This window comes from Symphodus melops (assembly GCF_947650265.1).
Source record: "Symphodus melops genome assembly, chromosome: 7".
Taxonomy (NCBI): Eukaryota; Metazoa; Chordata; class Actinopteri; order Labriformes; family Labridae; genus Symphodus; species Symphodus melops.
The window spans coordinates 13,780,094-13,796,197 of NC_136697.1; the positions used below are offsets into that span (position 1 = coordinate 13,780,094).

Sequence of the window (16,104 nt, forward strand, 5' to 3'; positions counted from 1 at the left end):
ACCAGAGGGGAGAGTCTCAAACAGTCCATGTGCAGGGTGAGAGGAGTTGACCACAATCTTACCTGCACGCCTCAGGGTCCAGGAGGTGTAGATTGCAGCGGATCACATTCCCTGCAGAGTGAATGATACGCTGCATCCTGCAAATGTCCTTTGTTATGGCTGCAGCGTACCAGACTGTGATGCAGGAGGAGAGGATGGACTCGATGATGGAGTGTAGAAGTGCACCATCATGGTTTTTGGTAGGTTGAACTTCTTTAGCTGCTGCAGGAAGTACAGCTGTCCTTTATTGATGAGGGAGGTGACGTTCAGCTCCCACTTGAGGTCCTGGGCGATGGTGGTCAGCAGGAAGCGGAAAGACTCCACAGTAGACACCATGGAGTCATCGATGGTGATGGAGCTGGGGGAGGCTGCTTTTTTCATGAAGTCCACAACCATATCCACTGTCTATGATAGATAGGAATAATATATAGAAAATACAAGGAATAAAACTTTATTTAACTAAAATCATACATCTACAAAGTCAAATTTCAAGGCAACTGACAATAAACCCACTGTATAACTTTCTGCCCCATTTGCCGTTAGCCCATCTGGCTGTAGTTCATGTACTGCAGCAGCTGGACGCTGTCACTCTCCTCCTCTCCTGTGGGTGGCGCTCCTCCGAGACAGGCTTAGTACGATTTTGTGCAGTTTCGTGTGCAACAAAGTACCGAGATTGGCAGCGAAACCCTACCCCTCTAGCAGTGTTTGTATTTCCTACAGATTTGATCCGTTTTTCCTATCATTCCCTCGCTTCCAGCTGTTTTTTTTACATCACATAAAGTTTAATACAAACAGGAACTTACGCGGCGTAGTCGTCGGACGGACGCTTTGTGGAGGAAGCAAGGTGCGTTTTCTTCCAGAAGGCAGGCTTAACATTTCGGAGCTGGCGTCGTCGAAAAGAGAGAGCCAGGACTACGCAGCGTGTCGGTCAGCCGGGGAGAGCCGGTGAAACCACGGTACAGCCACCGCCAGCGCCACGGGGAGTCGGGGCCCGAGAGGGAGCCTGCCAGGCCCGCGGCTTGATGTACCCTGCCTGCCTCTCCTTAGCCGCAGTCCGGGATGGGGGAGACAAAAATTATCTACCACCTCGACGACCAGGAGACACCGTATCTGGTGAAACTGTCGGTGCCGGCGGACAAAGTCACTCTGGCAGACTTCAAAAATGTCCTGAAGAAGCCAAATTACAAATTCTTCTTCAAATCTATGGACGATGACTTCGGGTAACTGTTATGTGTTTCACCAGCCTTTAGCATCATCTCTCACTGGGTTTCTCTGCTTTAGCGAAGCCTGATTGACTCCAGCTTGGTTGTAGCTTTTTCCAGCTGGCGTGTCATCGGCTTCACGGTTACCTGTCTACACATCTTTAGCTTGCGTCTTGCATTGTAGCTCCTTTGTTAGCAGCGAGGAGCTCGCAGTGTTAGCAGCTCTGTTTAGCATCCCGAAGCCCGTTTGTTTACATTGCTTGTGCGGCTAGGTTACACGTATATCGTCTTGACTTTCTCTCGCCAACGTTGGTATTTAAACACAGGTGAAAGCCCTAATTGACATTATGACTTATTTTAAATATAATGAGAGCCAGGGGCAGTTGACAAAACACTGATGTTAACCGGTTACTGAGGCTTTCTGCTGTCAGTCGGCTCATGTATGGGACGTGTACGCTAACAGGCCGCTGCTGTTGTTGTCTATTAGCCCGAGGAATGCAGAGTCTAACACAGGAACTCCCTGTTCATCACTATGGCAGTTTTATGGGCATGTCCTTTTGTGCCTGGAAAAGTAGACGTTTTATATTCCTCCAGACAGTGTCTCCTCTTCAGAGTAACACAAATGGAGGGTGTGTGCATTTTTTTAATCATAACAACCAAGTTTTCCAAAGTTGTGTTTGGCTAAAGGCAAACTCGGATGGGGGCAACAACTTCTTAACATTTTCATGTGTGAAAGACCTATTTGGAAAAGCTCCACATCTGTGTATGCTGTGAAGAGACTGTTCTACTATTATTCTGGAAGGGCTTTCACCTTTCCTCCAAGCTATGGTATAAAATCAAGCAACATGTCAGACTGGTCTAAACATTGGTTGTCAAAATATTTACCTCAAAGACGGTCACTGAACATCACTATTTTATCCCTCACTGAGGGGCCCCTCTGATTGTGTATGGGTTGTCAAGGTAACACCTGATTCTCCAAAGGAACCCGTCTGCCAGAGTTAGGGTTTTCTGTTGAATTCCCTGTTTTTTTTAATTTGCCATAAATAGCATTTTCCTTTTTTTTTTCTTTTCTTTTTTTTTTTACCAGCGAGCACTAATGCCTTATTCTATAACATGTACACACACATTTAAATCTGACTTGCAGTAATGCAGCAATGTTGGTTTGCCCCTACTATTTGTGGATTGTGTTAAATTGTTTTAAACTGTAAAGTCTGGATTGGCAGATGGTGTGTGTAAAGCCAAATTGCTATAGTTTGTGATCTACATACATACGATTGTAATACACTTACATTACATTACTTAGCTGGCAGAATTGTTACTTTTTTCCTTTGCTTTATTAGATTAGATTACTTTACCAATCTTACCAGCTATCAGCTTCACATCATTGAGAACCAGTTTCATATGCATTAATCAGCACTGATATTTTCTTTCGGCAGTGTTGTATATTCCTAACTATCCGTGTAACAGGGGTAAAGCAGGGTAGTAGGTTTGCTATAGAAGGTGCATTTGTTTTTTTATTTGGTTGTTAGTGTCTTTCCTGGATGATGGACGTATTGCCCCAGCCTTAAGTTTTATTACCCGGAGAGTGCTTTTGTGTTGGTTGGGTTTTACTGAAACAGAGCTTTGTTCTCTTTACAGGGTGGTAAAGGAGGAGATATCTGACGACAACGCTAAGCTGCCCTGTTTTAATGGACGAGTGGTGTCATGGGTAGGTTCAGAACACAACCTGGGGAGATTTTGTGTTTATTTTATTTGTGTTCACTTTTATGTTTTCAGTCTATTTGTATGGTATTTGGCAGCAGCATGCGTGCATTTATAACAATGACTCCCATCTGTTGACTAATGATCCCAACCATACTCTGTCTCTAGGGAGAGACCCTCTGCATCTCTGTGATAATGTAATAATCACATAATGATTCGAGAGGCAACAGACTCATGCAAACACTCTTGTATGTTTTTTTAAAATTATTATTTCAAAGCACATCTTAGAGATTCAGAGCTTGATTTGCATCGTTTTAATGTAATATCCTTTAATTTCAAGCCCCTCCACATACTAGACCAAACCTTCAACATACACGTACATGTGCTTGCACGCACTACCTCGTTTAGAGGCTCTGAGCAATAATTCTCCTGTCTCCACAACACAAGAGACATCTGGTCCTGGTGCACACTGCACAGCCTCCCTTCCTCTTTCAAAGACATTGAAATTGGATTAAGAGCAAGTGAAATCACAGGATAGGAGCAAAAAACCCAATAACAAAGAGCCTCACTGCGTGTCATCTAACAGGAAGATTAAATCTCCCAGGAGGAGGAGAAAGAGTGTTCTGTTTCTGGACGTAAAAAAGGCTGATGCATGTTGTTTAATTTAACACAGTGTGGTTGTAATTACAGGTTTTATTTGAGAGTCATCAACACAGTGCTGTCTGTAGGTGTTTGTGTGTGTTGTCCAGCGTGCATGTCCTTATGTGTCCCTTTGTTGCAGTAGTTTTCATTTGTGTGTTTGGTAACATGTTTTATCTCGGGGGGGGGGGAGCGTGGAAATGTTCCATGTGCAGTGAATAGTTTATCTCTGTTATAGGTCTTACATTTATGTGTCGTGACTGTTCATCTGTTATTTGGATGATCTGATTGATGGCTCTCTTGGGTGTGGGGGCCCGTTTCCGTAGCACCACATCATAACAGGCCAGTCCCCACAATCTGGCCTGTTATACATTATTTGAGCAGCTTAAAAAAAACAAACAGATTTTGTCTTTCACAGTATGTTTTACGCCTTGTCTTAGTGCTCCCTCCTTAAAGTAGCCCCTGTGTAAACGAAAAGTAAAACAAATAAGTATACACACCTGGTTCTTATTGGATAAACGATATAAAGACAAATGTGATGCAATCTGTTTTTCATCATCCTGTTGCAGAACAACATATTTTGTTACTCGATGGGTCTCATTTCCTTCTTGAATCGTTCATGGTATTAATGCGTTGCCAGTTAGATTAGATTGCTTTAATATGTGTCTGGTTTGATTCTTCTGATACTAATCAGATATCTTTAAACAACCCTGTCACTACACAGCCCCATCATTGTAGTTTTTCATGAGATGTCATGCAATTTCTGACTCCTTGTGGTTAAAAAAAAAAAGCCAGTTTCAACTATTTAATCTCTTCATTATTTTTCAGTTTTTCACCACACTAAAGAGCATTCAGTCTGAAATCAATAAACATGAAATGATGTGAGCTTCTCAAATTGCTCTCATGGATGAAGAGTCTAAGAAGCTGAATATGTGTTTAATTTTTGGTCAGTTGGGGGGGGGAACTTTTTTTTTTTTAAACCATCACCATGAGCACTTTGTAGCCTATTCCAAATCATAATACAATAATACAAACAAATGTTACTAATCAGCCCAGGGGCTCCAGGAGAATTCTTCTATTGTTTGTTGTTTTTTTTAGCCTGTGGGTGTGGTAATGCAAACAAGAAATGTGTGCCCGCTGTGTAGAAACAAAATCAAACCAAATTCTTTGCACTGGACATCGGTATGCTTCTCTTGGTCACACCAATTTCATGTCAGCTATTCGACTTGTTTTTGCATGCAAACCATGCACGTTCAACTCAGCTTCTCTAAAATGCTGAACTTCTCAAATACCTGAAAACATAAAATCCATCGTAAAATCAGGGAACAAATATCTTGAGAGCAGTATTGTTGTTTTTTTTGCTGAAATTAAAAGTGAAAGCGGGGGTATAAATGTTAAAAATTCACAATGTAATGTTAAGATCTAGCAGTGATTTTACTTTGTCTTTCATTATAATGTACATGTCTTGGCACATAGTCTGTCTGTCATGACTCTTTGTAACTACAGGTGCCTTTTTACAGCTTTAACATTCCAGCAGGACATTTAAGAAGGCAAACGTATATCCTTTAATGAGACATTGTAGTTCCTACAGTTGTGGAAAACCTGTAGTCTTTGACAGTGTAACAGGATATTCCCTCCGCCCCTTGGATACAGTGTAGTTCAAACACAGCAGTGGTCTGCCATGGGTCTGTGTTGACATTTGCTCTGTGTCTTTCACTTAATTTTCCCCTCTTTGAGTGTTTGTCTCATCCCTGCGTCTGACCTGATTCTCAATCTGTTTGACAGCTGGTCTCTGGAGACGGTGCCCACACAGATGCAGGCTCAGTGGCAGACAGTTTAGACGCACCACCCCCTTTGGAGAGAACCGGGGGCATTGGGGACTCAAGACCACCTTCCTATCAGTCAGTATATTAAAAAAAAAATATTCATAGTGTGCACAATAGTGGAGATCATTTGTTCATTGCCTGTTTATGTGGAAAATGAACTCTGTAAGTTCTATAAAGGAGTCCCTCTGTGTTTCTCACACAGTAGCAGAAACAGCAAATGTAATGGGAGAAGAATAACACCATGTGACTGCCCAGCAGAAAACCAAATCTTTTTTTTTATTATTTTTTATTTTTCTTCATGCTGGGAAAGAATTAAATTGATTTGGTCGTGAAGAAAACTGAATCTCCTTCTTTTAGGATGAATTAAAATACGTATTATGTATTTTTGTTGCTTGAAGTTTTTAGAGGCAGCCAGGTCCAGTAGTAATAGTGTGTAATAGATTGTTGAGGGAAATAGTGATGTGATGATAAACTTACAGGATGTTTTACATGATTTTGGGTTTTTGAGGCTGTCAAATAAGATTTGATGTTTCAATACTGAAGCAGTCACTTCTGTCATTCTATCTTTACTTGACACTAACTTTGACATCATTGCATGGTCTCTGTCTGGAGTGGGAAGGCAGCAAGTGTTCGGGACAGTTTGGACAACGACACAGAGACCGGCTCCATCGTGTCGCAAAGGAGAGAGCGGGAGAGGCCACGCCGGAAACACACCAACGAACACGGTCAGAAAAACAGTTAATTCAAATGGACTGAATGTGTCAGTTTTCTTTTTCTTATTTTACTGTACTGACTCACAACAGTCGGTACAGTAGGTTAAGATAGTTTGTCCAAAGATGGAGTTGTTTGCACCAGCCCCAAAAAGTTGCAAAGCTTACCCTAAAGTGACTTCAGAGGTTTTGTAACTGTGGTAACAGAACAGAATTTGAACTTTCATGTATCAAACTTTTAAAAAAAAGGAACCATATTGGTTTGAAGAAAGTTGATTTTTGTGATCGAGAAAAAGAGAGTTTGAGGCCTAACAGATTGATAATAGGTTGAAATAAGATATGCTGCTGTTCTTTTTGAAAATGTAACAATGTATTCAGTTTGTGTTAACATCTCTAATGTAATTGTTTCTGAGCTTTTATCTGCGTTTACTAGCTCTATTTTATTTTGGACCTTGCATGATGTGTCATCCTGACTTCTGTCCGACTGCAGGTGGACGGCACAACGGGTTTTCATCGCGGCCCGCGGGGCGCGGGGGCCCCGACTACGACAGCTGCTCATCCTTCATGAGCAGCGAGCTGGAGTCCACCTCCTGCTTTGATTCAGAGGACGATGACGCAACGAGCAGGTCAGTTATGTTGCGGATCGTTTAGCTTGTTGTTCATGAGGGCAGTTACTAATAAGAACAGGAATTCTGCCTCCAGTAAGGCATCTGGATTAACTGTTGATGGTTTTTGGCACAGAGTCGTCCAATCTTAAAAGTCTGGTGGTTTCTGTGGCTTCTCCCCCCCCCCCCCCCCCCCGAGTTCTCCTCCAGGAGTGGTCGAAATATCTGCAGTCCAATGAATAGTCTCTGCTGTTCTCAAGCTTCAGGCATCTTACAGGATGTTTTTCCTGTGGGTGCAGCTCTAAGGAAAATGGATTGAAGCTTTATTGTAGCTTCAGAGTTTGTCTCCAATCCAGAAAAACAGAAGTGGTTCCTAAACGAACTTTCTGTCTTTGTCAGTCAGTGTTGTTTTTTTAATAACACTTAGAGCTGGTCCTGACTCCTGGTAGGCACCACTATTATTATGGGAAACTGTGTAAGGAGCCTCTTATGTTGATGGAATATGTTGAAAATAGCTTTTTGGTCTGTCCAGGTACTTTTCAACAGCATCACACATTAGTATCTTATACCTGGGCCTCCTTAAGTTCAAAGAACAGAGGTTATATGATTTTGATTGGTTCACTTATCATGCAGCAATGTTTGGTTACATGTTTGGTTATTTGCTGATAAATAACTTGTGTGCATGTACACTTTCTGAAAAGATCATGATATATATATATATACATACATCTATATCCAGGTTTAGCAGTTCCACTGAACAAAGCTCCTCGCGTCTGATGAGACGGCATCGCCGACGCCGGCGGAAACCTAAAGCCTCAAATATGGACAGGGTGAGACGACAACACCCTTTGGACTAACATGGCTCCTTATTTTTTCTGTTCTTTTGATTTCCTTAATCGTCACTGTTCTTCCCAACAGTCTTCATCATTCAGCAGCATCACAGACTCCACCATGTCTCTGAACATCATCACCGTCACTCTCAACATGGGTAAGTGTCATGGCGGTATGGAGGCTGCACACTGAACACATGTTGAGATGAATATAGTGTCTTTATAGTACCACACACTGAGCCTCACTTGACAGTGTTGTACGTAGCTGGTCTTGCTTCTCTTGTCTGACTCTTGTCCTCTCCTCCTCACAGAGAAGTACAACTTCTTGGGCATCAGTATTGTGGGTCAGAGTAATGAGAGGGGAGATGGGGGGATCTACATCGGCTCCATCATGAAGGGTGGAGCTGTGGCTGCAGACGGGCGCATAGAGCCTGGGGACATGCTGCTGCAGGTGTGTGTGTGTGTGTGTTAATGTCTGTATAAGACCATGAAATGTTGCTCCATGGCCAGTGTCACAATTAGCTTCAAGTTGTGAGATTTCTTAGTTAAATTGTGACTCTGCGAACAGTTTACCTCCTAATGTGACTGTGCAGTGTAAGAAGCATCCTTTATTGTCAAACTGAATCACAATTTGTTAACAAGTTGACTGTTTGCTTTTCATTTATCACTATAGGTGAACGACATCAACTTTGAGAACATGAGCAATGACGATGCAGTACGAGTTCTGAGGGACATAGTGCACAAACCAGGGTAAGCATCAACCAGTAATACCTACATGAATATGTTTGAATAAGTAATGACAATAAATGTTCTTAAATAAAGTACACAATATATTGAAAGGGATTATAAAGTGATTCCGTGTTTTTGAACAGCCCCATTACTCTGACTGTGGCAAAGTGCTGGGACCCCAACCCTCGGAGCTGCTTCGCTCTGCCCAGGAGTGAGTCTTTGTCTGTCTTACTGTATTATTATATGCCGAACTTTGGCCTTGTGTGAGATCAACCGACTCTGACCAGGTAATACACTTTTCATTAAACAGGCGAGCCGATCCGACCCATTGACCCAGCTGCGTGGGTGTCTCACACGGCGGCTATGACTGGGGTTTATCCTGCGTACGGCATGAGCCCTTCCATGAGCACTGTCACCTCCACAAGCTCCTCCATCAGCAGCTCGATCCCGGAGACTGAAAGTGAGTCATAGCTCCCTTTTGCTGTTCTGGATTGTTATCAGTGCACTTGAACTCAAAACACATATTCACATTTACTTACTGTCCCTACATGTTCCTGAGAGTTCTTCTTTGTACGTTCAGTTTTTCTCCGATGACCCATAGAAAAAGCACTTTTTTGCTACGTACGACCCACATTTTTGTGTGTGTGACATTTTTGCATTTGTCGAATGAAACGGCTGAAGAAAAACAGGAAACGTGAGAACAAGAAAGTTGGATAGACGCGCATCAACAAATTGTGGCCAGGATTCAAACCTACCAACCATCGTATCAGGGAGGATAGCATCTTTATGTGGGATGTCTGCTCTTCCAACTGAGCTAAAGCAGACCCAGACTTTATGATATAAAGCATTTAGTTGAAATTTTTTTTTAATCTTTTTTTTTTTTAAAGTTGAACATGTATCTTTCAGATCAGAGCCCCGCCTCTAAACCTCTAGAGATGCACTAACATCAGTATCTCCCTGGAACCTAATAAACCTCCGTCTTTAGTGTTGCTCTTCCTCTTCCCTGCATTCCTGGGATGACTCTCTGTTCCAGTTGTTTCTCTGTTCAGCCTCACAGACTCCAACTGCTCAATAACTCTTGTCAAAGCTAAGCCATAACTCACAACCTTTGTACCCCTATAATTACTGGTAAAAGACACCAACATGTTTTTTTCTGTCTTTGAGAAAACATACAACTCTCTTAAAGTGTCTTGACCAAACTGATGTGATCCAATTTTTTGGAGAATTAAAAAAAGAAGAAGAAAAGATCATAAATTTCCATATGAAAACAAAATGAATCACTTTAACACAAGAAAAAAACTCTTTGAGTTTGGATTGTGGCTGCAGCTCAGTAAAGTAATGTGCTTTGTGGTGCTTTAGCGAACTGTATTATTGCAAAGAGTTATTTCAATAGCAGCTACAGTGACATTTAAAGCGAAAAAGCTCTATAATCAGCCTATCTGTTTGAGAGTTCAGGTGCGGCCTCAAAATCACAGCCTCACATTTCTTTCTGCAATCATATTTTGCACTAGTGATCAGCCAGCACACAGTTCTGGGTTCAACAGTTTCTACAAAATAAAAGCATCCACAGTGCTCATGCAGGCACTGAAAAGGATGAGGTTTGGATAAAAGGTTCAACTACTACAAGTGTGCACCATCAGGCAAAACTTCACAAACAGAACTCAGGTTTATGTATGATATGTTAATAAACCTCAGCAGTGTACATTCCTTAGGTAACATGTACATACTCTTTAAATAACTGATTTTATAGATGGTGATTGATACTTATACTTATCCAGGGAGGCCATTTACCTCATCATGATCAGGGGCTTGATGGGTTTCAGTAAAAGAAATTGAAAAAAAACTAAAAACAACTGATCCAGTGTGAGTCATGATCAGGACTGCACACAGAGGTCAAATTACAGTCCAGGCCACAAGAAACCAAATATTATCTGTGGTAAATTCCTAACCAGACCAACATTTTTGTACTAGATTTGGTAAAAGCACAGCACTTTTTTTAAAAAGGACTGTTCAAATGATCTTTGAAAACATGTTCTGGGGTGTGCACACGTACAAGTCTCAGATGCATTTTAAACTATATCAGCTCTTTTAGGGGGAAGTGGTTCAGCCCTTGTGGTAACTTGACTGTGTGTTATTTGATCTTTCCCAGGATTCGATGACTTCCACCTCTCCATCCACAGTGACATGGCAACAGTCGCTAAGGCAATGGCCTGCCCAGAGTCGGGTCTGGAGGTGCGAGACAGGATGTGGCTCAAGATAACCATCGCAAACGCCTTTATTGGTACGTCTGTCGGAGCAGAGGCCATGGTCCTGCATTTATCATTTTCTTCATCAGTATGCAGGCACATCTCTGCTCTTTATTAGCATAGTTCAGCCTATATTAACCAACAGTGTTTCACTGTTATGGCTGAGATGAAAACTGGAAGCCTATAGTGTCTTTTTTTTAAGGGTTCAGAAAATTACAAAAATATATATCAGAAATATTTATAGTGCAAAAATCACATCACAATCAAAACATCACATTTAATTGAAAATAGCACGGTTTTCATACAGTTTATCAATGTTAAAATCAAGAAAATTACCACTGACTGAGAACTGACGTGCCAAATTTGATTCTAATGTTTAAAAAGGGGGGGGGGGGAAAGGTTGAAGAGTGGCAAAAAAAAAATCATTAAAAGATTCAGAGAATCTGTATAAATCTGTAGACAAGGCACAAAGCAAAAAATCAATATTAGGTGGTCGTGATCTTTGGTCCTGAGGTCCGATAAGTCAACATTCGGCTTTCTGTTTGGAAATCATGCTGGCCTCATTCTCCAGGCTAAAGAGTAGAGGGAGCTTGTTCTCAGTGCAGGCGCACATGCCATAGGTAAGCTGCACATGTGTGGAGGCTCTATTGAAGCTGAACCATGTATAGGCCTACAGGTAATACAAAAGAGACCCTTAAATGTTGAACAGCTAAAATCTGTATTAAGCACAATGGTAAAACATTCAACTATAAAACATTGCAGGAATTGGTCTCCTCATGTCCCAAAAAGATTACCAAGTGCTGCTAAAATTACAACAACTTCCTAATTAAAAATGATCCTGTTCCAACTACTATGAAATGTCATTCAGGCATCAAATCGATTCCCAATACAATGGTAGATAGTTTTTAGTGAATATGGGGTTGCAGTGTTTTGCAAAGCATCACATTCTGTTTTTTTTAATTTTTTTTAATTTTTGTAACTCTCCATGAAAAGGTGTTGTGAAATGTGTATGTCCTTCAGGTTCTGATGTGGTGGACTGGCTCTTCCATCATGTTGAAGGGTTCTCAGATCGCAGAGAAGCCCGTAAATACGCCAGCAACCTGCTAAAGGCCGGCTACATCAGACACACTGTCAACAAGATCACCTTCTCTGAACAATGTTACTACATCTTTGGAGATCTCTGTGGCAGTAAGTGGACACTCTTTTTAAAGATCATATTGCAGGTTAAAGACAAAACTTAACTAATCATAGGAAGATACGTTAACAATACTGTTTTTAAAGAAATTCAGAAATTAATAACCCAGAGGGTCTCCTGGAGACGTTTTAGTACGTGTTCGCACGTCTTTGCTCTTTACTTCCGCATTCGGCTGTGACGTAACATAAGGGAGTCCCGCTGAATCCCCATCTGTTTAACATTGAAAATCATGGATCCGAGTGTCACTCCTGTCAATAAATAGGAAGAAAATATGTATTCCTTTACATATAATGGTCTGCTGGCTTATTATTCTGAACCTGTTAGATGTGATAGAGAGCAGAAACAGGCAGGATTAGAGGAATAACGGCCTCAGGAGAGAAGTGAAGTTGTGGTGTGAGGAGAGACCCGGAGCAGGCGTCCTGCTGAGTGACAGGTGTCAGCTCGCCATATATGGGCAAGTGCTGTGTTCACATCAGCATAAAGTTTGTAATCACATTCAATAACTTAAAAGACAATTTGTAGAAGGTGCAAGTGCCGATCATTCACCTTTACATTGTATGGGAGTTGCTCGTAAAAACGGCAAATCTGTACAACGTATTACGGTGCCGCGCTGTGCGTGAGAGAGAGAGAGAGAGAGACATAGAACCCGATTACACAGCCTGTGCAAATGCAGCACTATGTCTTTATTTTTTATTCCTGATGCAGCCCAGTGCTCACGTTGTTATAGAAAATACAGTGTATGGTGCAGGATGCTCCTGATGTGAGTTCACAGCGCACGTTCACTGAATGTAATCCACACAAACATGCACAACAGCGCACACACTCCACAGTTTAATGCGTGCTTTTGCACATATATTAGGCTACTACAAAAAGTTTAAAATTTTAATGGGATAGACCGACAGACATAAAGCTTGTGTTTCTGTTTGTTTCCAAACTGCGCGTTCCGTCTTTCCCACTGCACGCACACGGACACGCTCTCTTGCAACACAGTTGGATTTATAATAAACCGTATGACTACATATATTAATACAGACTGTCCGGTGTCTATTACGCGCAAACTACAGAATATAACAGAGGATTCCAGCAGATCAAATCATTAAATGCTTGTCTGCGTATATAATATTTTATGTTAAACACCCAGATATTTAAATCATTAATAAGGAAATGCTTTTGCACCTGATGCTGAAATATACAACTTGTCTGTTCGATCGTTTCTGAGGTTGTGGGAATAATTCATCTACATTGACTATTATAAGCACTCTTTTCTATGAATAGGTTGTAATGCTGAAAGTGTAAATAATTGTTTTCTTTCATCTTCCACAGATTTGACCCACCTGTCTATTCATGACCATGATGGTTCCAGTGGGGGCGCCTCAGATCAGGACACTCTCCCCCCTTTGCCACATCCTGGGGCAGCCCCCTGGCCCATGGCCCTCCCCTACCAGTTCCCCATTCCTCACCCATATGACCTGCCACAGCCATTCCATGGAGGGCCAGGAGCTGGTAGTGCAGGAAGCCAGCACAGCGGTGAGTACAGCATGCAAATGGTGGAGGTATTATATCCAAATGTCTGTCGCATGTTCCTCCTGCAGGCAGTAAGTTTGTCATTTTGACTGACACAAATCTATGTATTCTGACTGCTTAGCTTGTAAATGAGCAAACTACAAACGTCATGAACTTACCTTTCAAGCTACAGAGATTTTGCTTTGAGTCCATTTTAGGGATTTAAAGGACTCCCATGTGGTATTGCATTAAAATGTAATTTGCTCACTCATCTGTTGACATGAAAATATCAACACATTTTATGTCTGCTGTCTGCCCCACTATAGGTCCAGTTCATGTTTAAATGAGAGAACATCAGAGTCTGTGAACACTTTTAGATTCCCCCTCAAAAAGCTCCAAAACGGTCTCATGTACATGTTTTATTTCATGTATTTAATGTGTAGAAATAGAAAACCAGACATTGTGGTTTAAGAAGCTGTTTGCTTACGCAATGGAGATGTATACTGACAGCAGGAAGCAATGGCTGTGCAGAACATCCCAGACGTCATGTCCTCATTTTGTGGTTGCACACTTCCATGTACTGAAATGTACTCCTGAACAGTTTACACACTTATGAGATACCCCATGGTACAATTTTTGAGCTTCTTCCAGGTAAAGTGTTCCTGCTTAGCTTGTCCCAGACCTACTTTTGTATAAGATGCAAATAGATTTAAATGGGAGTCTTTTGCTTTTTTAAAATGTCCGATGGTTCCTTCACAGATTAACTGTTTTACAGTTGTCATTAGACTGAAGACCTTGCCTTGAAAGCAAGAAGGCGGTCTCGGGTAATACGATGTGTAATTGCCTTTGGCTGATTATTTCAGCCTGTGGGAGGCAGTGATTGCTCAGTGACCATGTCTACATTAGTCATGCAGCTCTCATGAAAGTCTCCCACAAACTGGGTCAGTTCTGCCTGCCCTGCATTATTTCTCTACCACCCAGAGGGGAGTGACAGGCTCAGACATTTTATTTCAAGTGTTTGTTGGATAATAATCACAGTATCTTACCTCTGTCCATAGGAAGCAGTGGTTCCAACTGCAGTAAGAATGAGGGACGGAAGTCGGGAGGCAGCGGCAGTGAACCAGAAGTCAGGAGCCACCGAGCTCCGAGCGAGCGCTCAGTGGCTCCCCCTAGTGAGCGAAGTGTCCGCAGCTCTGTCAGCCACCGCAGTGCCAACTCCCACTCAATAACCTACAGTCCTGGCCTCATCTATGGGCCCCCTGGCCTTCCCCCTCAGCCACAACATCTATCTACAGCAGCACCTGGCGCCCCACCAGGCAGAGAGCTCGCCTCTGTGCCACCCGAGCTCACCGCCTCCCGCCAGTCACTGCGCATGGCGGTGGGCAATGCTGGGGAGTTCTTTGTTGATGTGATGTAACACGGGTTGTAGGCAGATAACAAAGTAGCAGAAAGGGCCGTCTCATGTCACTGCAACGACGGAGAAGGACAGCATGGACTGATAGGAGGGAGGGAAGATTGTAAAAGCTGTTACCAACGGCCTTGATTCATCTCCCTGAAAGCAGAAATAAAAATCATTTTGTGCATGTCGAAAGAAATATGTTCCTCCTATCTTGTGCTTTTCTTCCTAGTAGTACTGGCCACACTTTCTTCAGTGAAGAAACCTCCTTTGCTCAAGATGGAACCAAAGTACCTCTCTCTGTTTCCTCTCCTCAGTGGGGAAGAGTTTGCATAAGGACAAAAGAGAACAACAGGGAGGGAAGTGGTGAAAACACAGCTGGGGAAGATGAGTCAGCGCTTTGCTGCATGGATGTTTTTCATTTGTTCTTCTTTTCTCTCTTTCCTCCTCTCTGCCTTCCTTATCTAAATTTCTCTGTCCTCCTCCCCCCTGCTTACCACAAAACGGAGTGACAGAATCCTCTTCCCTCCTTCCATTGTTTCAGTCCCTTGACCTTTAACAAGAAAAAAAGTGAAAGAAAGCCGAAATGAACACTAACCGTTACCTTTACAGAATGTTTAACTGTTTGCTTGACTTGAGAGAGAAAGAAATGGATAAGTTTGTATGTAGTATAAGAGAATCACAGTTGTTCTTCCTGTAAGAAAGCATTTGTTTGATTTTATACGTAGTTGTTTACAACTAGTTTCATTTATCAACGCTAAAAAATGAGTATCCGGCTGGAAGCGTCATTTTTACACTACATAACTTCATTTTCATCTGTCAAACAGAGCATTTTCAGACTCTGTGTTGCTATAATGTATAGTTGAAAAAAAAGTTTCTTACCATGTCTTTCACACTTCTCTTTTATCAAGGAAAAAATGTCTTTTTATTTATAAATATAGTTTTATGACTTAACCCTGCCGTTGTCTGATTTTTTTTATTATTTTTTTTGAGTGAATGTGTTTATGCTTGTGAAACAAACCTGCAGCTTAGTTTGTTTATTTTTCCTCATGGTACCTGGGTTCAATTTTGCATTTAAAGGGAGTGGATTCCAGACAGTGCAAGATCAGGAATGTGGTGCACAGATGTGTGTGTGCAAGAGGATTAGCATATGTGCTTTAATGTGCCTCAGACCTTCTGACCCAATGCTCAATCATGTGCTTAGAAATCTCGTAGAAAGGTGAGTTGATTCAACCTGTTGCAAAAAATAAAATTTAAGCAGATGGATTCAGCTTTCAAGAGACCCCACACATACCATCAGTGGACAATTTCAACTGTATTGTGCAACCCAGTTGACTGTAGGCAAGAGAAGTTATGTGCCTCTATAACTTCTATTTCTTTAATACAAAAAGTTGGTCACATGCCAAATGGTCCTAAATTCTTTTTAAAACCGTCAGTAGCCCACTACTAGGAACTGAATACTTAGAAAACACACTTAACAATA

General features: G+C 41.8%; 1 protein-coding gene across 2 annotated transcripts; it reads left to right on the forward strand.

Annotated features, from left to right (window-relative positions):
• Window positions 1-602: 602 nt before the first annotated feature.
• On the forward strand, window positions 603-15,575 carry LOC306826186 (segment polarity protein dishevelled homolog DVL-3-like). 2 transcript variants are annotated; one of them, XM_079347349.1, is made up of 15 exons: window positions 603-1,259; window positions 2,880-2,949; window positions 5,367-5,482; window positions 6,017-6,132; window positions 6,608-6,743; window positions 7,462-7,552; window positions 7,641-7,710; window positions 7,864-8,003; window positions 8,226-8,302; window positions 8,425-8,492; window positions 8,592-8,741; window positions 10,431-10,562; window positions 11,548-11,715; window positions 13,046-13,249; window positions 14,284-15,575. In XM_079347349.1, the coding sequence occupies exons 1-15, from the start codon at window positions 1,099-1,101 to the stop codon at window positions 14,640-14,642; spliced, it is 2,058 nt and encodes a 685-aa protein (XP_079203475.1). In that variant the 5' UTR covers window positions 603-1,098; the 3' UTR covers window positions 14,643-15,575. The 2 variants fall into 2 exon arrangements, with proteins under 2 accessions (XP_079203475.1, XP_079203476.1); XM_079347350.1 differs by having other exon boundaries at window positions 6,020-6,132.
• The last annotated feature ends 529 nt before the right edge of the window (window positions 15,576-16,104 follow it).